At 49.5% G+C, this 25,995-nt stretch overlaps 1 protein-coding gene across 1 annotated transcript in view; it reads left to right on the plus strand.

Annotated features, from left to right (window-relative positions):
• The first annotated feature begins 2,208 nt into the window (after positions 1-2,208).
• Positions 2,209-25,995, plus strand: part of TMPRSS9 (transmembrane serine protease 9) — a 57,492-nt gene continuing 33,705 nt past the window's right edge. Inside the window, exon 1 of the mRNA XM_059918925.1 lies at positions 2,209-2,226. Within this exon, the coding sequence (XP_059774908.1) occupies positions 2,216-2,226 (11 nt within the window). The 5' untranslated portion in view covers positions 2,209-2,215. The remainder of the gene's footprint in view (positions 2,227-25,995) is intronic.

Below are 25,995 nucleotides of genomic sequence, written 5' to 3' on the forward strand. Positions count from 1 at the left end.
GACTCACCGCCTCTCAGCCACGCCTCTCGAGGAAGAAACGATGTTTATTCCTTAAAAAAACCAGAAGACGTCTTCCACCTGTTTCTGTGTGTTTCTCAAAGAACAGGTGATCCGGTGGGAGGGCGGGGCTGGAGCAGCTGGACCTGCCCAGCCCCACGGGAGCCCCTGACCTTAAAGGCCGGGACCAGGACGCAGCCACGGGGCAGCCTGGGGGGAAGGCCCGAGCGGACCCCTGCCCTCCCTCGACGGACTGCGCCTTCCTCTAAGCCATTTTGTACGTCGGTAAAGAGCGCGGAATCTCTCTTTTTTCTGTTTTGGAGATTTGATAAACGTCAAGGAATTCAAAGGCGGATGTTAGTTTCTGAAGTTTCCGTTTGCAGTTTTTGCCTTGCTTCTGTTTGAATCTTATAATTAAACACAGCTTTTGATACTTACGGCTGAGTCTTTGCCTTTTCTGTGGTGCAGTGAGCCGGGGGTGGGGGGCGGGGCTCGGGGGCATTGGGGGGGAAGCCCTCGGTGGGCCGGGCTGGGCCCTGGTGGCCTTCAGCCTGCAGGAATTCCTGTGTGGATGGAGGTGTCCGGAGCAAACCTGCAGCCTGTGGCCGCTGGTGCCGCCCAAGTGGGGTTTCAGCTTTGCCGCCATGTGGCTACTTGTCTTTACTCGGTGCTCGGGGTCCTCATGAGGGGAGGGGAGGGTAGCAGAGCCTGCTGTTGCCTGTGTTTGGATACTGTTAGCTTGTCTGTGATGATCTAAGAACCACGGAGGGAGTCACCTGTAGCAGGGCCTGTGGACTTTCTGTAAAGAGCCAGATGGTCAATGTTTGGGCCCTTTTGGGCCACATGGTCACTGTCACAACCGGTCAACCCAGCTGTGTAGCCAGAAGCATCAGACAACGTGTAAGCAGACAGGCGTGACTGTGGCCAAAAACTTGGTGGACACCAAAATGCGTTCGTGTCATTTTCACAGGTCACAAAATATTCTCATTTACAACTATTCAAAAACGTAAAGCCCTTGCTTAGCAAGCAGCTCAGCAAAGACGGGTGGCGGCCCCAGCAATCAGACCCCGGCCTGCAGGAGCGCAGGTGGTGAGGATTGCAGGCTGTGTGTGGGGCGGGGGCCCGTGTGCCGGCGTGTTTCAGCTTCACACACAGAGAAGTCGAGTCTCGGGGGCCAGCGCCTCCAGGCTCACGCCAGGCTGTGCCACTCGCCACATCACCATCAGCGTCTTGTGTTTGAGCTACAAAGAGGACCAATGCTGTGAGCACAGTGATTTTCCTTCAGTAAGTAGACCAGATCTTATGCATTTCTCATTCATTCACCTGCTCATTCACTCACTGGTTCATTGCACGCCTGCTGTGTGCCAGGCCTCCGCTCAGGCCTGGGATGCCTGTGTGAGTCTGGGAAGGCAGTCCATCCGAGGGTCAGCACGGGAGAGGCCCCCAGCTCTGTCTTGGGGGGCAGGTGGCAGGGAAGGTTGCTTGGAGGAGGTGACTGTCCAGCCCGAGGGACACTGGAAGGGCTGCTTTGGGCTCCGGTGGGGAGGTGAGAGGAGGTTAGGAGCTTGGCCGGAGAGGGGTGGGGATTGCCAGCCACGTGGGCAAGGCACTTGACGGGTATCACCCTCAGGTGTTCTGGAGTTCTAGAAAGCCCTTCGGCTGGCCTGGGGGAGGGAGGAGGGTGGCCCCCAGGAGTCACGGGCTTAACGAATATTGTTGGTGATTGTGACTACTTACCACGCTAAAGTAAGTTGTCAGGAATGGGGACCCGGGGCCAGGTATGTGGGAGCTCTCACTACTGTCTTCACAACTTTTCCATAAGCCTGAAACTGTTCAAAAATTTAAAGTTCATTTAATAAGCTACCGTAGTTATTCGCATGCACACTCCTCCCCACAAGCTGTCTCCCGCCCTGAGCATCTGCTCCTCCGGGTCCCGGGCACCCCTCCCCTGTCCTGTGTCCCAGGTCACCTGCCCGCGTGGGCTCACCTGCCCAGGTCATGCCCTCCACCTGGACCTCACCGGCCTCCCGCAGCTTCCAGAAAGCCGGAGGGTCCAGAACCCATCTCCCCACGTGGCTCCCGCGGCACCGCCCGCCCACTCCCCTCCCTCTGCTGACGCAGCTCTGTCATGGGACCCACCTGGGCTCCTGACCAGGTGCGCAGAGCGACCCACACCCAGTTGTCCTTTCAGAGCCTCTGGGAGCTGGGAGCGGCCCGGATGGGTCCCAGGTGCGCAGGGGAAGGGGTGCAGTGGGGGGGCGGGCAGCGGAAGCTGGCGAAGGCGGTGCTGTCCGGGTGCGGGGGAGGGCGGCGCCCCCAGCCCCGGTTGATACCCGGGTGGGGGAGGAGGGCGGCTCTCCCACCCGGTGCCGCCCCCAGCCCCGCCCCATCCCTGAGCCTCTTGGAGTCCGGGTCGTTTGCGGGGGGAGCCGGGCCGCGGTGCAGTCTCGGGAGGAGCGCGGTGAGTCCGGGGTCCCCCGAAAGGAGGCGGCAGCCCTCTCCTCGCGCCGCGGTTCGCCCGGCCCGTGCGGGGGACGCGTCGGACTGTGTAGACGCCCTCGGGGAGTGTGACTGAGGCCGGGCCGTGTAGACACGGCCGGGCACCCTGCGTTTTTCGGGACCCCGAGGGCTCCCCAACCCCGACGGCCGCTTTCCAGCCTTCCCACCCATTAACTCGGCTAAACCCGCGGTGGGGCTGGGCCGGCAGGAAACGGCGCGCAGAGCCGGCGAGAAGGTCTCCAGGGATCTGGTGAGGGGCCCCTTGCTTTCCTCCCTGTGGCTTCTCTCTGCCAATCCCTTGCTAGTGAGTAAAAACACGACAAGGATTTGGGGGGTAACAGTTTGGGGAGGGTGTGGTCACAAGGCCTGAAGCTGGGCTGGGGGTCGTATGGGGGAGGGGCCGTAGAGTCAGCTGCCGGCAGCAGGTGTGGCGTGTGCGCGATTGTGCCTGTGATGGATTGTGTGAGATTGTGTGGTTACAGGCGCGGGGTTGCGTATGGCTGTGTGGGGTGGTGTCATTGCCTGTGTGTCTGTATAACTAGTGTGTGACCACGTGTGCGTGACTGCACTGTGAGATCGTGTATGATTTTGTGCGTGGTTGTGTGTGTGTGTGTGGACGCCCCCTTCCCTGTTTCCTCGCCTGGGAAGTGGGGACGGAAGACCCGGGGAGCCCCCAGGACGTGGTGGGTAGCCCTCCTGTTCCTCCAAACAGCACGTCAGGTGTTGCCCCTGATCTGCCCGCGGTGACGGACTGGAGGGGGGACCCTGCAGCCCTCCACCCCCAGGAGATCTGCGTGCTGTTCAGCGTTCAGCATGTGCACTTGGCAGGATTCTGAATGTTTAGGGTGTAAAGTGTGGAGCCGGGAGAGTCTTTGAACAGAGGCAAGCCGGGTGACCTTTGATTAAGTCTGGGCACAAGCTGCGCGGGGAGACAGGTCCAGGTCCGCTCGGGGTACCATGGCTGTCAGTGACAGGGAAGAGGCCCTGGGAGGGACCCGAGGCCGCGTGCAGGTGAGTGTGTCCTTCCTGGAGGAGGACACGAAGGTCTGGGCGCCTCCTTCCAGCCTCTGCAGTCGAGGAACGAGAACGAAACCGGCGGGGCGAGCGTGTGGGTCTGTGGCCGGCACGTGGGGAGCCGGGACCTGAACCGGGGCGTGGATGCTGACCTCCGTCGTCCCTTTGGCCACTCGCCATCTGTCTTCCTGCCCTGGGGCAGGGTTTCGAGCTCTTGGTCCCCGTCCCCTGGGCTCACCTGCCTTACCTGGACCACAGGGGCCTGGGGGAGCCGTTCCTGAATTCTAAGAACTCTGTGTGGAAGAGGGAGGAGGGGGGAGGGGGAGGGAGACAGAGAGACAAACAGTGAGACGAAGGGAGAGAAAGAGGGAGAGAGAGACAGAGACAGAGGAAATAGTCTCTCCAAGCCTCAGTGTCCTCATCTGTAAAGTGGGGATCATTGTGCCGGCCCCCTCCCCATGGGAGTGCTGGGAGGTCTGAACTAACTGACCTGAGGCTGTGAACCCCACACAGATTTTAGGCATGAACTTTCTGCTCGTGGCTGCTTGTGTTTCGGGCATAAGCACATCCCATCCACATAAAAGTCAGAATGGGGAAACAGCTGTTCCCAGTTATTTGAACATGCGTGGCTCTAAAAGTAAGGCAGAGAGTCACATGTTCTGGGTCTCTGGCTCACGTCGGCATCAGGCTTTGCCATTTTTCCCGCTTTACCTCTATTAATTAAGAAAAGTGATTTAAGAATAATTGTCATTGCAAGAGTGGTGCAGAGGATCCCCGTACACCCTTCACCCAGCGTCTCCTAGTGTTCAAACCTTGTGCCACCGTAGATCAAAACTAAGAAACTGACATTAAAATGAACATAAACACTCGCAGCCTACTTTGCCTGGATTTCCCCAGTTTTTCCACTAACGCCTTTTATGTTCAGGGATCCAATCTGAGATGCCCCACTGCGTTGAGACCCTGTATGAATTTTTTAAAATTAATTAATTAAGTTTGTTTTGGCTGTGTTGGGTCTTCGTTGTTTTGTGCGGGCTTTCTCTAGTTGTGGCGACCGGGGGCTACTCTTCGTTGTGGTGTGCGGGCTTCTCATTGCAGTGGCTTCTCTTGTTGCGGACCACAGGCTCTAGGTGCGCGGGCTTCGGTAGTTGTGGCATGCAGGCTCAGTAGTTGTGGCTCACGGGCTGTAGAGCACAGGCTCCGTAGTTGTGGCGCACGGGCTTAGTTGCTCCGCAGCATGTGGGATCTTCCCGGACCAGGGCTCGAACCCATGTCCCCTGCATCGGCAGGCGGATTCTTAACCACCGCACCACCAGGGAAGCCCCTCTGTATTAATTTTAACTATACAAGTTGTAAGTGATTGGAAGTTTCTTTTTTTAATCTACGCGTCTTTATCCGTTTTCCTGGGTATCACTCGTGTTTATCAGCTTCTGGCCTCAACCGCACACCTCCCTCCCCCCAGGATCTCTGACTCCTTTTCCTCTGTGCACGTTAAAAAGCTACAAAAACACGAGATATCATCACCGCAAATAGTTCTCTCACAAACACCTCTTCCTATGAAAACCTAACAAAAAGTCCACAGACAAAAAGGAAAAAAAAAAAAAAAGACCAAGCTTATTAAATTTCCTAAAGGCTTGCTGAGTGATTGATTTCATGGAGTTGGGGCAATGCGGGAGGGGAGGTTTCCTGGCTGGATCTGAGCCTGAGAAGTAGGATAGGGAGAAACAGGAGAGGGTGTAGTGTAGACAAGAGATGCCTGTTCCATAGACCGGCGTTGGCTGCCGTGGAAGCAAAGAAGCGGAGACATACGGGATGGAAAACGGTGATTGTCTTGCATGAGTGGCAAGAGAAAAACTTATACAGAGCGATGGGCAAAGAGTTGAGAGTGAGGAGGGGAAGAAATGTAGGAGCCAGGAGTAGAGCTGGGATGAAGTTTGGGGTTTTATTAAAGTTGATAGTTGACTCTGTTTGGAAAAAAGCGATCCCAAGTGCTGTATTTCCCCTTGGAGAGGCTGAACCACTGTTTGAACTGACTAGATAAAATCGGCCATTAAAGGCAAGTGGAAGGAACTTCCCTGGTGGTCCAGTGGTAAAGAATCCACCTTGCAATGCAGGGGGACGTGGGTTCAATCCCTGGTCAGGGAACTAAGATCCCACATGCGGCAGGGCAACTGAGCCCGCCCGCCACAACTGCTGAGCTCGCACACCTCAAGTAGAGCCCGCATGCCGCAAACTACAGAGCCCACGCGCCCTGGAGCCTGCGTGCCACAACTAGAGAAGAGAAAGCCCGCCACCACAACTAGAGAGAAGCCCGTGCGCCACAATGAAGAGCCTGCATGCCTCAACAGAGATTGCACGTGCCTCAACTAAGACCTGACGCAGCCAAAAAACAAAAGTAAAAATTAAAAAAAAAAAAGACAAGTGGAAGATTCATGGTGGGCGCTTGGTGGGCTACAGGAGAGAATAAAGAGAAGGAAACAGAATGGACCACTGAGAATAGAGGGTGTGGTTCCTGGGAGGGAAAATGGGAAGCCAGACAGAAAGGTCCTGGGGCCTGGGGTCTTGTGTATTAGTTAGCAGTTGCTGCGTAACAAATTATCCCCAAAGTTAGCAGTTTCAGACAAATATTTATTATGCCAGTTTCTGTGGGTGAGAATTTGGGAGTGATCTGTTGGAGTGGGGGGTGGTTCTGGCTGAGGGTCCCTCATAAGGCTGCCTCACCTGAGGGCCCAATGGGGGCAGGAGTTGCAGCTTCCATGAGGCCCCCTCATGTGGCTCCTCCTCACGTGGACCTCCCAGGCGCTGCTTGAGCCTTCTCACTATATGGCAGCCGGCCCCACACAGAGCAGGCGAGGGAAAACCTCTGTGCCTTTTATGACCTACTCAGGAGTCTCACGCCATTTCTTCTGGTACTTTCTATTCATTAGGAGTAAATCAAGTCCAGCCCACACTCTAAGGAAGGAAACTTAGGCTCTACCAAAGAGAAAAGTGGCAAGAAATTTGTGAACCTCCTTTAAAACCACCACATCCTGTGACCTTGGGCAAGTGACCCTGCTTCTGTGTGCCTCTGTTTCCTCTTCCATCAGAATGCAGCTGGTCTTGTAGGAAGGTTGTGGTCATAAAATAGGTAATACATGTAAATATTGTTTAGTGCAATGCCTGCCACGTAGAACATGCTTGTTGACTTATTTTTACTGAAGGCATTTTTTTTTCCCCAGTACATTTCCATTCTCTTGAGGAACGATGTACCAGCTGGAGTGATCAAACCGGAACTCCCAGGAACTGTGAGGTCAGGGTGCAGAGTAAGATAACTCGCTTTCTCCATACATATTGGGCTGTACTTGTTCTTTCCCTGGTTCCCTTTCCAGTGCTCAGTCACTTCTCCCAAAGGGCCTCGAGGGGACTCCAGGCTCTGCACCTTGGCAGAAACCATCTTACCTTATACCCCCATGAGTGCAGCTGGCACAATTCAGGAGAAAACCAGCAAAGCAGGGGATGCAGCGGGGGAAGTGGAGGTGACAGCCATGAGGGTATAGGAAAGCTCATCAGGCAGAGGGCACAGCAGGTGCAAAGGCCCTGAGGCAGGACCATCATGTCTGTGTATGGCTGGAGCAGAGGGAGGGAGCTAAGGACAGACAGCAAAGAGGGGGTGAGATCAGGTCACTTGGGGCTTTTGCCCTGAACGAGAGCCAGGCGGAGGTCCGAGCAGAGGTGGATGTGGCCTGGGTCAGGTTTCAGCTGGCTCTCTGAGGCTGCCGTGTCGGTGGCAGCAGCTGGCCCTATGATAAGGCCTGGGAGATCTCTGCTTAGCCCAGGGTAGAGATCGTGCGGGTGGTCCAATCCTAGGTGCATTTCAAAGGAGGAGCTGACAGCATTTTCAGGCCAATTGGATGGAGACTGTGAGAAAGACATCAGGATGACCCTGGGACTTTGGGGTCTGAGTGATCATAAAAGTGGAGCTTCCATCTGAGATGGGGAAAACTATGGGAGGAACAGATATTCTAGGGGCTGAGAAGGGCTGCCAGTTTGGCATGTGTCAGATCTGAGAAGTTTGTCAGTCATTGGATTGTGGTAACAAATTGCCACCAGTTTGGTGGCTTGAAACGGCTCGTGTTTATTATCTCCCGTTCTCTGTGGGTCAGGAGTCTGGGCGTGGCTTAGCCAGGTCCTCTGCTCAGGGTCTCACAAGGCTGCGATCAGAAGGCTGGCTGGGCTGTGTTCTTATCTGAAAGATGGGCTGGGGAAGGATCCAGTTCCAAACTCGTGCAGGTTGCTGGCAGATGACCAGGGGCCCAGCTGGTGGGCACCCTTAGCTCCTAGAGGCATTCACACTTCCTTCCCATACAGCCTCTTCCAGCAAGCCAACATATTCACCAGGCCAGCCAGGAGGGTTTCTTGTTTTGTTTTGTTTTGTTTTTGGCCACGCGGCGCGGCATTCGGAAATTCCCTGACCAAGGATCGAACCTGTGCCCCCTGCATTGGGAGCATGGAGTCTTAACCACTGGACCACCAGGGAAGTCCACCAGGAGGGTTTTAAGTCTGCTAAGATGGGGTCATTTTTTTTTTTAACATCTTTATTGGAGTATAATTGCTTTACAATGCTGTGTTAGTTTCTGCTTTATAACAAAGTGAATCAGTTATACATAAACATATGTTCCCATATCTCTTCCCTCTTGCTAAGATGGGGTCTTACGTGATGTAATTTAGCCATGACAGTGACAACACCTCACCTCTGCCATATCCTACTGCCTTTTTTTTTTTTTTTTTTTTGGCCACGTGGCTTATGGGATCTTAGTTCCCCAACCGGGGATAGAACCCGGGCCACGGCAGTGAAAGCACCGAGTCCTAACCACTGGACCACCAGGGAATTCCCCATATCCTACTGCTTAGAAACAGAGTCCTGACCACAGTCAAGGGGAGGTGATTACACAGGGGTGTGAGCACCAGGAGGTGGGGGTCATTGGGGGGGGGGTCACCTTAGGTCACCCAGAAGGAGGTTCCAGAAGCCAACCTGAGTTGGGCATTCAGAAGATAAGTCTGGCCTGGAGCTTGGAGGCGTCAGGGGTGTTATTAAAACCACAGACAGGATGGGATCACAGGGGCCAGGCGCATATCTGCAGGTAGTCTGTGAAAATGTTTATTTAACCTTCAAGTGGTCTACTTTTTGTTGTTGTTGTTGGCTGTGCCACACGGCACGTGGGATCTTAGTTCCCCGACCAGGGATTGAACCCACGCCCCCTGCAGTGGAAGCGCAGAGTCTTAACCACTGGACCGCCTGGGAAGTCCCTCTTTTGATTTTTAAAATGACAGCTGTATTGAGATATAATTCACATCTCATAAAATTCACCCATATAAACCAATTCAGTGGTTTTTGATATATTCACAGTTATATGCAACCATCACCACAATCAATTTTAGAGCATTTTATTGATTTATTTTCTAAAAATTTATGAAGTGGTCTGCTTTTTAAACCTAAAAACTTTTTTTTTAAAAAAGGAAACTTAGTCGCTGACATGCACAAACAGAAAACAGACAAGAGAGTGGAACTAAGAAACAAAATGGTGAGAAAGCCAAACAGTGCTATTCAATCATGACCATCCTCTAGGGCCCACACTAAGTTGGGGAGGCCAGCAGGACACTCACCTTGGGCACAGAATTTCAGGAGATGCCAAAAACCTCAAGATCAAGGGAAATGATATTGTAGTGCAGTACTGGACATACCAAGTGAATGCAGAGGAATCCTCAAGCAAAATATCAAGATTTGAAGCAAAGATGGCACCCAGAGGGCTGGGATCAGGAGGAGGAGAGACAGATGAGTTCAGCAAGCGCAGGGTGGGACCCCGGCTTTATGTAAAATGTTGATTTTTTTTTTAATGGGGTTTTTTTAAAGTCTTTTATTTTTTTATTAATTAATTTTTATTTTTGGCTGCATTGGGTCTTCGTTGCTGCACACGGGCTTCCTCTAGTTGCAGCGAGCGGGGGCCACTCCTCCTTGCAGTGTGCCGGCTTCTCATTGCGGTGGCCTCTCCCGTTGTGGAGCACGGGGGATCTAGGCGTGCGGGCTTCAGTAGTTGTGGCATGCGGGCCCAGTAGTTGTAGCTCGCAGGCTCCAGAGCTCAGGCTCAGCAGCTGCGGCGCACAGGCCCAGCTGCTCCACAGCACGTGGGATCTTCCCAAAACAGGGCTCGAACCCGTGTCTCCTGCATTGGCAGGCGGATTCTCAACCACTGCGCCACCAGTGAAGTCACTAAAATGTTGATCTTTTGTTGGTCATGGATTTCCCCCCCCCCCCCCCCCCGGGGACTACTAACTTTATTAAGGCATTAGCACACCCAGTCCCAGGAAGGCATAGCCTTTTTTTTTTTTTTTTAATTAATTAATTAATTAATTAATTTTGGCTGTGTCGGGTCTTCGTTTCTGTGCGAGGGCTTTCTCCAGTTGCAGCAAGCGGGGGCCACTCTTCATCGCGGTGCGCGGGCCTCTCACTGTCGCGGCCTCTCTTGTTGCGGAGCACGGGCTCCAGACGCGCAGGCTCAGTGATTGTGGCTCACAGGCCTAGTTGTTCCGCGGCATGTGGGATCTTCCCAGACCAGGGCTCGAACCCGTGTCCCCTGAATTAGCAGGCAGATTCTCAACCACTGCGCCACCAGGGAAGCCCAGAAAATACTATTGATCTTGGTTTTTTGTTTGTTTTTTTATTGTAGTATAGTTGATTTACAATGTTGTGTTAGTTTCTGCTGTTCACCAAAGTGAATCAGTTATACATATACATATATCCCCTCTTTTTAAGATTCTTTTCCCATATAGGCTATTACAGAGTATTGAGTAGAGTTCCCTGTGCTATACAGGAGGTCCTTATTAGTTATCTGTTGTATATATAGTAGTGTGTATGTGTCAATCCCAATCTTTCAATTTATCCCTCCCCCCCACCACTGATCTTGTTGACGGAGGTGTTTGGTGTCCCCTGAGGCCAGTGCCTCGTCACCCCACCCCCTGCTTGGCCTGGTATCCTCCCTGGAGGCCCTGCACCTGAGGTTCCCTCTCTTTGGAAACAGACTCTGGCAGGCGTTCGGGTGGCACTGAGGACACGTTGGCTTTACACTGAGCCTCTCCGTGGCACGTCAGTAGGCTGGAAACAGACACTGTTCCTGCCTCATTCACTATTATGGCTCAGGTCTCAGGGTCCCCTGGCTGAGCCCTTCCTTGGGACCCCCCAAATGCCTCCAGACCCTCTCTGGCATGTGAAGACAGAGGGGGAGTAGGGTGACCAGATGTCCGGATTTCCAGGTTAAAATTGGAAGAGTCCCAGGAGACTTGGGTTGATTGGTCACCCCATATGGGGGTGACTTGCTCAGTGTCACCCTATCACTGCCTAGTTGGGACGAGAGTCAGGTCATGAGATGACAGTGGAGGATGTTATGGGGGAGGGGATGCTGATGCAGCCATGGGCTCAGCTGGAGACCTCAGAGCTGACCCTTCGCAGTCTGGTTCTGCAGTCTCTGTGCTGTGGCCATCTGTTCTACAGCCCTTTCCTTTTCTTTTCTTTTTTCTATTTATTTTATTTTTTTATTTTTTAAACTTTTTATTTTATATTGGAGCATGGTTGATTAACAATGTTGTGTTAGTTTCAGGTGTACAGCAAAGTGATTCAGTTATACATATGCATGTATCTATTCTTTTTCAAATTCTTTTCCCATTTAGGTTGTTACATAATATTGAGCAGAGTTCCCTGTGCTATACAGTAGGTCCTTGTGGGTTATCCATTTTATTTATTTATTTATTTTTTAAAAACGTTTTTCTTTTTTTAATGAAATCAATATTGCTTCTTTGTAAATTTATTTATTTATTTATTTTTGGCTGCGTTGGGTCTTCATTGCTGTGTGCAGGCTTTTTCTAGTTGCAGTGAGCAGGTCTACTGTTCGTTGCGGTGCGTGGGCTTCTCATTGCGGAGCACGGGCTCTAGGTGCGCGGGCTTCAGTAGTTGTGGCATGCGGGCTCAGTAGTTGTGGCGTGCCAGCTCAGTAGTTGTGGCTCGCGGGCTCTAGAGCTCGGGCTCAGTAGTTTTGGCGTGCTAGCGCAGTAGTTGTGGCTCGTAGGCTCTAGAGCTCAGGCTCAGCAGTTGTGGTGCACGGGCTTAGTTGCTCCGCGGCATGTGGGATCTTCCTGGACCAGGGCTCGAACCCATGTCCCCTGCATTGGCAGGCGGATTCTTAACCACTGTGCCACCAAGGAAGCCCCCATTTTAAATATAGCAGTGTGTACATGTCAATCCCCAATTCCCTAACTATCCCTTCCCCCCCACCCTTCCCCCCCAGCCCTTTCCTTTTCCGTCCCTGTATCTGGGCCCACACTTCAGATCTTAGAGCCCATATGGATCCTTCTGGAAGCTTTCAGGGTCATTCCCGTAACCGGGGACAGCATCTCCCGCCTACTCCTTTCTCTTGCTTTATTGCTGCACAGTCATTCTTCAGATCTGCCTGGGGTGTTCTCACGTATCTCTCAAGCTCAGGCGGTAACTTATCCTCCGACATTGCTTTTAGAAAAATATATTAGGCCTCAACCTGTCAAGGGCGTTCTCTCAGCCCAAGGTCTCCGTGTGGAGCCAGCAATCGCCTCTTCTGTTTTCTCTGATTTCTCTTATCTTCCCTCCTTCTACTCTGCTTTTGTATTCCACCCCCGATCTTTGCAAATAATAAAAACAAAGCAAATTCTAGAAGATATTTTGCCGTCTGAGATTAGGGGTGTGTAGGATCTTCTTGAATCTTCCATCCCTTTGCCTCTCTCTTCAGGAAAACACCCACTGGCCCAAGCCGGGCTGTCTCCATTACATCTGAGTGAAAGGGGAGAGATACATCCAAACAGGCAGGTTTGTTTTTTGGTCTACCCAACACCAAATAATTTGTCTGAGCTGACTATTTTTTTAAAAACCCTAAACGGACTTTACAGGGACTTCCCTGGTGGTCCAGTGGCTAAGACTCTGCGCTCCCAATGCAGGGGGCCCGGGTTCGATCCCTGGTCAGGGAACTAGATCCCACGGGCCACAACTAAGACCCGGCACAGCCAAATAAATAAATAAATATTTAAAAATAAATAAATGGATTTTACATCTTGCTGAGAAGTTTATTTCAATCTAGAAATAAGGGTGTTTGGGGAAAGTTGGGTTTCAAATGGACTTTATGTTATGACTGAAGACGGATAATTCGCAGAGGATCAATCCAACCTTCTGCTTTTTGTGCCTCAACATTAGATGGAAGATAAAGCAACCCAGAGACGTTGCTACTTGGAGGGTTTTGGTCCACTTCTTGCAAGGCTAATAAGCACACGCCCGTTTCTCCTTTGGTAGAAGTGTCAGCTTTTCACTTGAGAAACAAACACGTTTTCTGCACCAACTGTTTGCAATGACTTTGCAGGGAGATGAGGGTAAGGGACAGGTGTGGAAGGCCCTTCTCTGTCCTTAGGAATATATGAGAGTCTGGAAGTTTCTCTGAACCAGGTGCATCCCTGTGGTGCATTCCCCAGCCAGGGGGTCTGCCGCCTCTATGGCATCAGTGTTTTCTACTTGTGTGAAGTTATTTTACCAGCACCAAACGTTCCTCTTTCTTGTGTCCACAGTCACAAGGAGAGACACAAACTTCCACCCTGTCTACTCTGTGCTGATGTCTCTCAACAATTTTTTTTATGGAGGTAAAATGTGTGTCACATAAAATGCACCATCTTAACCATTTTTCAGTGCACGGTTCGGTGGCATTAAGCACATACACATTGTTGTACAACCAGCCTCACCATCCGTCTCCAGAACTTTCTCATCCTCCCAAACTGAAACTCTGTCCCCATGAAACCCTGACTCCCCAGCCCCTCCCCCAGCCCCTGGCCCCCAACCATCTACTTCCTGTCTCAGTGGATCCAACTCCTCCAGGGACCTCCTGTGAGTGGGATCAGACAGCATTTGTCCTTCTGTGTCTGGCTTCTCTCACTGAGCATCACGTCTTCAAGGTTCATCCACGGTGTAGTGAGTGTCAGAATTTCCTTGGGAGCAGAATAAACGTGGAGTGACTGGTGGTGAGAGCGGGTGATGGTGAATGATGAGGCTGGGGAGGGGAGTCAGGGCCGAGATTTTGAACTTGGTGCTAAGGGTAGTGAGGAGCTACTGACAGCAGGGGAGTTGCACGATCGTATTTGCATAGACCAGGGTCTCCCCCCCCGAGCACTGCTGACACGGGGCCCAGATCATTCTCTCTGGGGGGCCACCCCGAGCACGGTGCGGGGATGGAACAGCATCCCTGCCCCCACCCCCTTGATGCCAGGAGCCCCCAGTCGTGACCACCACGGATGTCTCCAGACATCACCCAGTGTCCCCTGGGGGGCAGGATCAGCCCAGATGAGACCGCCTGGTCTAGGCACATCTCTCCAGTTGTCTGAAAAATGGCCAGGTGGCGGCAAGCCTGGGGTTAGCAAGACCACCACGAGCCCAGGGAAGGGGAGCAGGTCGTGAGAGCGGGAACGGCTGGGTGGGGCCCCTAGACAGGAGGAAGGAGGTGGAACAGCCAGATTTGAAGGTGACCAGCGAGGAGGAGAAGAAGGATGAAGACGTGACAGGAGACCCCAGAGGCTGGTCTAGGGTATCGGGGGGAGGAGAGGTGGTACCCGAGAACTCAGGAGAAGGGGGGTAAGAGGCTTGTCAGGGGAAGGACACCCCATCCCAGGGACATGCTGAGCTTCAGGAGGAGATATGCAGGTGTCCATTCCTGCCTGAAGCTCCAGAGAGACATGAGCTGGAAACTTCTATTTGGGGGTTGTCAGTGGATAAATGATCCTTGCTGACTTGGGCTCTCCTTGGGAGGGAGAAGGGCTTTTGCACGGACTGTGGTGTGGGCACTTACAAATAGTTTGACAAGCTTTATTTTATTTGTTTATTTTGTGGCTACTTGCGTCGTCCCATCAAGATTTTGCCCCCAAAGGAGGCCAGTATTGAGAACACGAAGACCTCAGGTGAGGCTCCTCTGTCTCCAGGGCCCCTTTTCAGACTTGGAAGGTGCGCTTAGGAGGGAGGTCCTCTCCTGACCGCCGGCTGTGCATGGATCTGCCCAGGCCTCATGGGAATGGGCGTCCCCGTGTGTGGGGAGGTGATGCCATCTAGAATTTGGAGAAGCCTGAGGTCATGTTGATTGAGCGCTCTCTTTTTACAATGGTGGAAGAGGTGGTGAAGGGCTGTGGTGTCCTTGTAGAAGTTACTGCTCCCTGCTTTGGTTTGTCCAAGAGCCATAAATTTTGATGTCCTAAGAGAGAGAACCCCAACTTGAACCAGTTCAAGCAAAGGTTGGCTCCAGTGCCTGGGCAGTCCAGTGGAAGACCTGGCCCCAGGCAGGGCTGGGTCACTCTGTCTTATCCCCTGAGGTCCTTCCCTGGCTATGCCCCCTACATCTATCCAGCCTCTTCCTTCCAGATTGACCTCATCCCTCCTTCCTGTTAAAGGCCAAGATGGCAGCCAATGGCCCCAAGCCTAGCCATGACAGCTTAGGAGCCCCTCTGGGAATAAGACTGCTCCCTCCCTCCTATTATTAGTTAAACCCTATGAAATTGATCATGTCCTGTTGTTTTTGGCCTACCACAGTGGCAATTTTATACTGCTGAAATTCAAGGAAGAAATTTGGTTGGCCTACTTCAGTCATGCAATCCTTTGGACCAATCACTGATGAGGATGAAGGAGTGGGTACTGTGATTGGCAGGCCTGGGTCCAGTGTGGACCAATCACTGATGGGGGTGGAGGGGTGGGTACTATGATTGGCAGGCCTGGGTCCAGGGTGGACCAATCACTGATGGGGTTGGAGGGGTGGGTACTATGATTGGCAGGCCTGGGTCCAGTGTGAACCAATCACTGATGGGGGTGGAGGGGTGGGTACTGTGATTGGCAGGCCTGGGTCCAGTGTGGACCAGTCATCAATAGGGATGGAGGGGTGATTACTGTGATTGGCAGGGCTGGGGGCCAGATGGGTGGGGCATCATGACTGGGGCATCTTTTCTTCCCCCAAAGAAAGGGGAGCATCGGTTCCCACCTCTTCCAGCTTCTAGAGGCACCGCATCCCTGGCTCGCGGCCCCTCCTGCATCCTTACAGCCAGCAGCGCAGCATCTGCCGTCTCTCTCGGCCTCTGACCCTCCTGCCTCCCTCTTATAAGGACCCTGGGATGACGCTGGGCCCCCCCGGGGAATCCAGGGTCACCCCCATCTCAGGGGCCTCAACTTAACCCCACCTGCAAAGTCCCCTCTGCCCCATGACACATCCACAGGTCCCAGGACCAGGACGGGGACGTCTTCAGGGGATGTTATCTTGCCTGTCACAGTGTCCAAGCAAAATGCCATTTCTGTGGAAGGACCTGGAGACACTTGCAGATGTTTTGGACCAAACAGTCACTGCCTTTTCTGAGCTTTGCTTGGTTCCAAGGCAGATTTTGGAGCCTGATTTTTATCTGCACTCCACCAGGCTTGCCAACAGCTGGGTGAAGTTTCTGTGCCCTTCGAGGAGGCCGAGTTGGGGTCGGGCCGGGTCACAGATGCACTGGCACGCATCCAGCCCAGCGTTTGCTGGACTCGGAGGTGGGGCGGGGCTGGCCCTGACGGTGGCCTGGCCTCTCCTAAGCTTCCTTATTTGTTCACAGATACTCGCTCTTGGCCTCCACGTTCTGGATGTTTCTGTCTGTGAAGTTTTCCCTTCTCACACCTCCGCTTCTGGCATGTCAGTTCCTCTCCCTCTTAATTCCTATCTATTTTTATTGGGATAAATTATACATAACATGAAATTCACCATTTAACCATTTTTAAGTGCACAGCTCAGTGGCATTCAGTACCTTCACACTGTTTGGCAACCATCCCCACCATCATCTCCAGAACTTTCTCATCTTCCCAAACTGAAACTCTGTCCCCATGAAACACTGACTCCTCAGCCCCTCCCCCAGCCCCTGGCCCCCACCATCTACTCCCTGTCTCTATGGATGTGACTCCTCTAGGACCTCCTGTGAGTGGGATCAGACAGTTATTTGTCCTTCTGTGTCTGGCTTCTCTCACTGAGCATCATGTCCTCAAGGTTCATCCGTATTGTAGCAGGTGTCAGAACGTCCTTCCTTTTTAAGGCTGAATAATATTCCACTGTACGGATGGACCACATTGTGTTTATCCATCATCCATCAGTGGACACTAGGGTTGCTTCTACCTTTGGCCATTGTGTATACGCTGCTGTGAACATGGGTGGGCAGATATCTGTTTGAAACCCTGCTTTCCTTTCTTTTGGGTGTATGTGCACCCAGGAGAGGAACTGCTTTAGCGTATGGTGGTTCTATGCTTAATTTTTTGAGGAACGTCCAGACTGCTGCCCAGTCAGCTGCACCATTTTGCGTTCCCAGCACCAGTGCACGAGGGGTCTGATTTCCTCACATCCTCATCAGCCCTTGCTGTTTTCTGGTTTTTGATGATAGCCGTCCTAGGGGGCGTGAACTCTGTCTTTTTAACTCTTTTCCTTCGTGAGGCTGGTAGGGCCCACTACAAGATTAGAGGTCACGGTCTCTGCGCAGGACTGTCCTCGATTCTGAGATCAATTGCAAGTTCAGGGATGTTCTGGGTGAACTGTGTCCCCCCCGTCGAAATTCATATGTTGGAGTCCTAAGCCCCAGCAACTCAGAAAGCGGCCTTATTTGGAAATAGGGTCTTTGCAAATGTAATCAAGTTAGAGTGAGGTCATTTGGGTGGGCTTTAAGCCAAGACAACTGCTGTCCTTATAAAAAGGGGACATTTGGGTTGTTTCCACAGCCTGGCTATTGTAAATAGTGCTGCTATGAACACTGGGGTGCATGTGTCTTTTTTTTTTTTTTAATTTATTTATTTTATTTTTGGCTGAGTTGGGTCATTGTTGCTGCGTGCGGGCTTTCTCTAGTTGCGGCGAGCGGGGGCCACTCTTCTTTGCGATGTGCGGGCTTCTCATTGCAGTGGCTTCTCTTGTTGCGGAGCAGGGTCTCTAGGCGCACGGGCTCAGTAGTTGTGGCATGTGGGCTCAGTAGTTATGGTTGATGGGCTCTAGAGTGCAGGCTCAGTAGTTGTGGCACACGGGCTTAGCTGCTCCGCAGCATGTGGGATCTTCCCAGACCAGGGCTCGAACCCTTGTCCCCTGCATTGGCAGGCGGATTCTTAACCACTGCGCCACCAGGGAAGCACCACATGTGTCTTTTTGAATTATGGTTTTCTCTGGGTATATACCCGGTAGTGGGATTGCTGGGTCATATGGTAGTTCTATTTAAACCTTAATTGCCAAGCAGAATTAGAGACACAGACGTAGAGAACAAATGTGTGGATACCAAGAGGGAAAGGGGTCAAGGGGAGGAATTGGGAGACTGGGATTGACACATATACACTATTGATACTATGTATAAAGTAGACAGCTTATGGGAACATACTGTATAGCATAGGGAGCTCTACTTAATGCACTGTAGTGTCCTAAATGGAGGGGATATGTGTATACGCATGGCTGATTCATTTTGCTGTGTAGTAAAAGCTAACACAACATTGTAAAGCAACTGCACTCCAAAAAAAATTAATTTTCAAAAGCGGACATTTGGACATAGACACACACAGGGAGAATGCAATGTGAAGATGGAAGCGGGGGGGGGGTGCTGCTATAAGCTAAGGGACATCAAAGATCACCAGCGACCCCCTGAAGCCAGGAGAGAGCCCGAGACAGATTCTCCCTCGTGGTTTCAGAGGGAGCTAGCCCGGCTGACACGCTGACCTCTGACTCTTGGCCTCCAGAACTGGGAGATGACAAGTGTCTGTTATATAAGGCAGTGGTCCCCAACCTTTTTGGCACCAGGGACCTGTTTCGTGGAAGACAATTTTTTCATGGACGGTGGTGGCAGAGGGATGGTTTGGCGGTAATGCGAGCAATGGGGAGTGGCAGATGAAGCTTCCCTCGCTCGCCCGCCGCTCACCTCCTGCTTTGCGGCCCGGTTCCTAACAGGCCACAGACCGGAACTGGTCCACGGCCCAGGGGTTGGGGAACCCTTGATATAAGGCACCCTGCTCATGGTGCTTTGTCATGACAGGAAACTAATAAGGGGGGTGGTTCCCAAAACCACCCTGCGGTTTGACAATTCACTAGAAAAACTCAGAAATCACTAAGAGCTGTCATAGTCATAGTTATGATTTAAGATTAACTGTAACAGTTAGAGGGGTTAAGATTATCGATTAAGATCAACCAAAGGGAGAGACTCACGGGGCTAGTCCAGCTGTCTGAGTCCCTTCAGGCTGCTATCACAGAATACCCAGACTGGGTGGCTTATACACAACAGGAGTTTATTTCTCACAGTTCTGGAGGCTGGGAATCCAAGATCAAGGCACTGGAAGGTCCGGTGTCTGGTGAGGCCCTGCTTCCTGGTTTGTAGGTGGCTGTCTCCCTGCTGTGTCCTCACATGGCAGAAGGGTCCAGGGGGCTCTCTGGGGGGGGGGGGTCCCTTTATAAGGGCACTAATCCCATTCACGGGAGCCCCACCCTTATGACCTAATCACCTCCCAAAGACCCCACCTCCAAACACCATCACATGGGAGGTTAGGGTTTCAACATAAGAATTGGGGGAGGACACAAACATTAGGCCACAGAATCAGGAGAATCACCAGACATGAAGTGATGCTGTCCTCTCCCCATGCACTCAGGATGCATTATTCTCCTGGCATTGATGTGTGATAACACACATGAAGTATTGCTAGTCAGGGCAGCTCCCCCAAGCTACAGGGTGCAGAGCTTTCACTGGGCATAACTGATTCATTGACTGTCCACGTGGTTGACCTCAGCCTCCCAGAGATCACTTCCCAGAACCAGAGGCAAAGGCCAAAGGTTTTTTGTTTGTTCGTTTTTGTTGTTGTACTTTTTGTTTTTAGAATGTTCTTCCTATTTTATTTTTTACCTCCCATTGTTTTGTCATTAAGTCATAGAATATGAGGAAATGTCAGAGAAAATAGGGCATGGGTTATGTAGCTCATTAGGAAACCCACAAGAACCTTCTGGTGACCTAACAATCCAGTTCGCTTACAGGGCAATTTTATTGGCAAAGGCCAAAGTTTTGACTACACATCCCCATAAGGAGATATCTCTACCCCCTTGAATTCCTACCCCTTTCTCTTCCTGATGGATTTGCCTTCTCAGACACTTCTTAAGGAAAAACTAAGAGAAGAGAAAGCAGGTATGATGGCCCATGCGTACTCCTGGGACCACTTGTGCAAAGATGGGGTTTTGCTTGGGACAGAAAAACCCAAAACGTGGCCTTCTTTGCTGGGGATGCCAGGATCCTGGCAGCTGACCTCAGTGCAGTGAGTGCTGTTGGGGGGGCCGAGCCTAGAGATTTGTGCTTTCCGCAGAGGGTCGAGACCCCAGTGACTGCCGCATTGAAATCAATGCCTGTCCAGCTGTCCGACTTGATATAACGTGGATGGTGATTGCCACGTCTTTGCCTGTAAGGGCTGCTTTGACTGCATCCAGGATTTTTTAAAAATATTTATTTATTTATTTGGCTGTATCGGGTCTTAGTTGTGGCATGCGGTATCTTCATTGCCACATGCAGGATCTTCATTGCGGCATACGGGATCTTTTAGTTGCAGTATGCAGGATCTTTAGTTGCGGCATGTGAACTCTTCATTGCAGCATCTGGGATCTAGTTCCCTGATCAGGGATCGAACCCAGGCCCCCTGCACTGGGAGTGCGGAGTCTTAGCCACTGGACCACCAGGGAAGTCCCTGCATCCAGGATTTTGACGTGAAGCATGTTCACTATCATTCAGTTCTAAATATTTTATTAATTTAGCTATAATTTCTTCTTGGAATTATTAATTCACTAGAAGTGATTTTAGATTTTCAGTCATAATTTTCTTGTTATTTCTAGACATCTCATTTAATTACACTGTGGTGAGAGAAGTGGTCTGAGAGAGTTTTTGGGTTTTGTTGAGACTTGCTTTGTGGCTACTGTATGGTTAATTTTTGCGAATATTCCATGTGTGCCTGAAAAAGGTAAGTTTCTTCTTTAATGCCATGAATATATATTTCCATTAAACAAGATTGTCTGGTGTCTAGCTTGCTATTTGGTACATATGAGATTAGAATTTTTATCTCTTCCATTTTGTGACTTTCACTGTTTGCAAGAGACCACTTAAAACATCTGATAGCTTTAAAAAAAAAAAAGTCTAACCTGAAAAATTCTGTCTTTTACCTTGTAAATTTAGTACATTTGCACTTTTTCTTTCTCTTTTTCTTTGTTTTCCTCCCTTTTTCTTTCATATCTTTTTCACTATACTTTTTTGGAAGTCATCCATTTTAGTTCTATTATTAAAGTTACCCTTAAAATGTTATCATGAATGCTTCACTTAACAGATTTGGAATTTGTCAGTAGTCTCCCCTGAAACTCAATGTCTTTTTTAAAAATTTATTTATTTATTTATTTATTTATTTTTGGCTGCGTTGGGTCTTCGTTGCTGTGCGCAGGCTTTCTCTGGTTGCAGTGAGCGGGGGCTACTCTTCATTGTGGTGCACAGGCTTCTCATTGTGGTGGCTTCTCTTGTTGTGGGGCACAGGCTCTAGGTGCGTGGGCTTCAGTAATTGTGGCACGCGGGCTCGGTAGTTGTGGCTCGCGGCTCTGGAGCGCAGGCTCAGTAGTTGTGGTGCACGGGCTTAGTTGCTCTGCGGCATGTGGGATCTTCCTGGGCCAGGGATCGAACCTGTGTCCCCTGCATTGGCAGGCGGATTCTTAACCACTGCCCCACCAGGGAAGTCCCTGAACCTTAATGTCTTTTGACTGCAATCATCCCCTCCGTCTTGTGTGCTAGTTCAACCTTGGTTTTTATACATCCCTAATTGGTCATTATTACTATTTTATATACATAATGCTTATTTAGATGTTCCCACATGTTCACCAGTTTCTGGGCTCACAGTGCTTCCTGCTTTTTACATCTTTCCTGTAAATTCAATTTTATTCCTACCCAGATACATCCTTTAGTAGCTTTTTCAGTGAAGGTCTGTTAGTGGTTAAGTTTCTAAGTCTTTTCCTAGAAATGTCTATATTACATTCTCTTCCTTGACGAAATGGGTTTAGGCATATAATTGTTGATTGACCTATTTCCTCTCAGCAATTTGAAGATATTATTCTCTCCCTTCCAGTTTCTTTTGTTTCTGATGAGAAATCTGCTATCACTCTTTTTCTTTTTTTAATATTTATCCATTTATTTATTTATTTGGCTGTGCTGGGTCTTAGTTGTGGCACGCAGGATCTTCACTTGCAGCATGTGGGCTCTTAGTTACGGCATGCGGGAGCATGGACTCTTAATCACCGGACCACCAGGGAAGTCCCAAGAAATCTGCTATCACTCTGAATCAGCCTTCCTTTATAGATAACCTGTCTTTACTTTCTGGTTACTTCTATAATTTTCTCTTTGTTTTTATTCTGTAGATCATGGTGCTTTTCAAATCTGAGGATGCATGTCTTTCAACAACTCTAGAAAATTCTCAATTAGTTTCTCTTCTAATATTTCCTCTCTTCCCTTTGTCTAGTCTCTCCTTCTGGAACCCCTGTGAGATATACAGTGGGGCCTTCCATTTTTTCTGTGTCCTGTATCTGTTAATTTCTGTCACAGGTTTTCCATCTTTTTACTTCTCTTTGCTGCATTCTGGGTAACATATCTATCTTCTGAGTCATTTAGTTTTTATTGATCTGTATCTGTCGTTTAACCCATCTACTGAGAATTTAATCCTAATGACTGTAGTTTTCATTGCTAGAACTTCCATTTTTTTAAAAGTTGTACCCATTTTTCCATGAGCTCGTTTGTCATATTTTCAATTATTTTATGTCTGAACGAATTTTAAGCATACTTGTTTTATAATCTCAGATAGTTTCACTTTCTGAACGTCTTCAGTGTCTAGTAGTGCCTTTTTGTGTCTGCTGATTCTTCCTGATGGTGGCTTTTTCCCTCGTGTGTTTTGCAACTTTGAGGTTGGGAGCTTATCCTTAGCACGCTTTTATCTGTGAGAATCCTGCAGAATCTGAGATGAGGGTGTGTCTCTCTTGAAAGGTTTTGTTTTACTTTGTTTTTCTGTCCTCCACCCATTGGGTTTGACTGCTTACAAGCAGAGGAGTAACTGGGTTTTCCTGGCGAAAGGTTAGTCTGGCTCTAGTGAAGATAATAAAGTGGAGGGTCCAAGTCGTTGCAATAATTCAGATTCGAGGTGGTGACAACTTGCACTAGGCAGTGTGGATAAAGACAAACGATGGATCCTAGACTAAGGGTCACCACACTATGGCCCACAGGTTAACTCCAGCCCATTGCCTGTTTATGGAAACACAGCCATACCCATTTGTTTACATGTGCCTGGTACAGCTTTCATGACATAATGGTAGGGTTGAGTAGTTACAACATAGACTGTGGGACTGCAAAGCTGAAAATATTTACTCTCTGGCCCTTTGCAGAAAAAGTTTAATGACCCCCATTCTAGAGAAATTCAGGATATAAAATCTGCAGGACTTGGTGACGGACAAGGTATGATGGGGGTAATTACATTCATCCCTCAGTATCTGAGGGGGATTGGTTCCAGAACCCGCCGTGGATGCCAAAACCCACAGATGCTTAAGTCCCTTATATAAAATGACTTAGCATTTGCATATAACCTATGCAATCCTCTTGTATACTTGAAATCATCTGTAGATGACTTATAATACCTAGTACAATGTAAATGCTGTGTAAATATTGTAAATACAATGTAAAGGCTATGTAAATAGTTGTTGGGATGTGGCAAATTCAAGTTTTGCTTTTTGGAACTTCCTGGAATTTTTTTCTGAATATTTTCGATCAACTGTTAGTTGGAGTTGTGGGTAAAGAACCCTTGGATATGGAGGGTCGACTGTAAGTGAGAATTCAGGGCTTGGGCAACTGTGTGGATGAGAGAAGGTTTGGAGAAAGAAAATTAGTTTAATTTTGGACAGGTTGTGTTTAGGTGTTGCCTGTGGGGTGACAACTGACTCTGTTTGCCTGGAGTTGAGGGGTTTCCTGAGATGTGGGACTTTTGTGGCTAAAACAGAGAAATCCCGGGAAAACTGAGATAGTTGGTCACTGTAGGTGTTGGCAAGATATCTAGAGAGAGAGAGTGTCAAGATGGGAGTTGGAAATGCTTTCTAAATTTGCTTGAAACTAAACAGCTCCCCATTGCTGAGAGCAGCCCTGGGCCAACAGCCAGCAATGAAATGAGACCTCAGCCTTACATCACAAGGAAGCAAATTCCAGCAACAACAGGGAGCTCAGAAGTGGATCCTTCCCCACTTGAGCCTCTGGATGAGAATGAAGCCCAGCTCACACTTTTTTTTTTTTTTTTTTTTTTTGCTGTGCTGCATGGCTTGTGGGATCTTAGTTCCCTGACCAGGGATTGAACCCAGGCCATGGCAGTGAAAGCACTGAGTCCTAACCACTGGACAACCAGGGAACTCCCCCAGCTAACACCTTGATTGCAGCTGAGTGAGACCCGAAGCAGAGGACCCCCTAAAACATGCCAGAATCCTGACCTGCAGAAACCATGAGATAATGAATGTGCATTGTTTTAAGCCACTATGTCTTGGTGATTTGTTACATGGCAGTAGTTGACTGGCACACTTCCTCTAAGATGGCCCTTACTTGCTCCCTCCTGCCACAGGGCTTTTACATATTTTGTTCTTACTACGTGGACATATGTTGCTTCCACTGGGTACTTACTGGATTCCTATTTATCCTTTAGAACTCAGATAACTCATCCCTCCATCATGAAGACTCCCCTGGCCCCCTGTCTAGATCAAAGCTTCCTTTTTACAGAGACTCAAAGCCCCATGGATGCATCTCTCCTTTCCAGCCTTTATTGTAGCCGCAATTTTAATTTACTTGGGTCTCTGTCACTAAGATTTACGCTCTGTGAGCTGAGAATCACATCTGTCTCGTTCAGGGCTGGGTACCCAGCACAGAGCAGCCAGGCCTGGCCCTTTGTAAATATCAGATTGATGGAAACAATGAATGGAGCTTCTATATTCAATGCTAAGTAGCAGTAGGCCCCTTCTGTGCCCTAATGACAGTGATGACAAGACAATTTAGAGAACACAGGAATCCTTAGAAAACCCACGGGGTGGGGGGGGTGGCAGGATCGTCTGGGGTTGAATGAACATAGTGTGTGTGTTTGTAGGGGGTGCTGTCAGTGAGCTCATACACTACATTTGAGTTTCCAGCCCTAATCACAGAAGTGAATCTTGGTGTCTTTGTCCCTAAAACATTTCATCAAGTGATTCTTAGAGATTCTCTGGCTCCTCGGAAGGCAATTTAGCTCAAGTGTAAGAATAAAGGGGTAAGTGTTGTACAGCCTCGCCCCCCCTCCACCCCGGCACAGCTCCCCTTTTTCGCTGACTCTGGACGGTGGCAGTGAGGCACAGAGTGGCTATTCCCAGCAGAGACATGTTACCTTGATAGGATGGGACATTCTGGCTGGGCCCCAGGTATAACAATAAGCATACAGCACATTCAGATAAATTTGAATTTCAGGCAAACAACAAATACTTTTCTTTTTCTTAGTACAAGTATGTCCCAAATTTTGCACAAGACATATTAGCAACTGTATGAGTCATGGTTCTCCAGAGAAATAGAACCAATAGAATGGAGAGAGAGATGCACACAGAGAGACAGACAGAGAGACAGGAATTGGCTCACAGTCATGGGAGCTGGCAAACCTGAAATCTGCAGGGCAGGCTGGAGACCCAGGGAAAAGTTGCAGCTCAAGTTCAAAGGCTGTCTGGAGGCAGAATTCTCTCTTTTCGGGAGGGAACCTTGGTCTTTTCTCTTAAGGCCTTCAACTGACTAGATATGGCCCACCCACACTACAGAGGCTTATCTGCTTTACTCAACTCAACTAATTAAATGTTCATTACATCTTCACAGCAACATCTAGAATCATGTTTGACCAGAAACCAGCACCATGGCCTAGCTCCATGGACACACAAAATCAACCATCACAGGGTTGTTTATGTCTTGTCAATCTGAAATTCAAGTTTGACTGTTTTTTTTTTTTTTTTTGTAAATGGATGACCACAACAAAAGCAACAATGATTGCAATTACCAAACACGAAACACACTCATACTATGTCATAATATTGACATTGAGTCCAGTAATCCTCCACTGTAACAGCTCCTTTACTTTGCAGTGATAAATGATTTGTATATTTTTTGACTCTGAGTCCTTGTGGGATTTTTTTTTTTAATTCAAACAGAAAGTCACAAAAATTATAATCATCCTCATCAGTTCACTCAGTCCCATGTAATTAAATTTTTTTTATCTTGATCTTTTGTTAGCACTTTTATGAATTCATCAGTTTTCCATTAGAGTTCTGAAAATGCTTATTCATTCAGTTCGGCAGTATAGTCAGTTACCAGAAGGTTTGACTGTATTTTATCTGACACCCAGGCCTG

Source organism: Balaenoptera ricei, chromosome 3 (assembly GCF_028023285.1).
Source record: "Balaenoptera ricei isolate mBalRic1 chromosome 3, mBalRic1.hap2, whole genome shotgun sequence".
In the NCBI taxonomy this organism is placed as follows: Eukaryota; Metazoa; Chordata; class Mammalia; order Artiodactyla; family Balaenopteridae; genus Balaenoptera; species Balaenoptera ricei.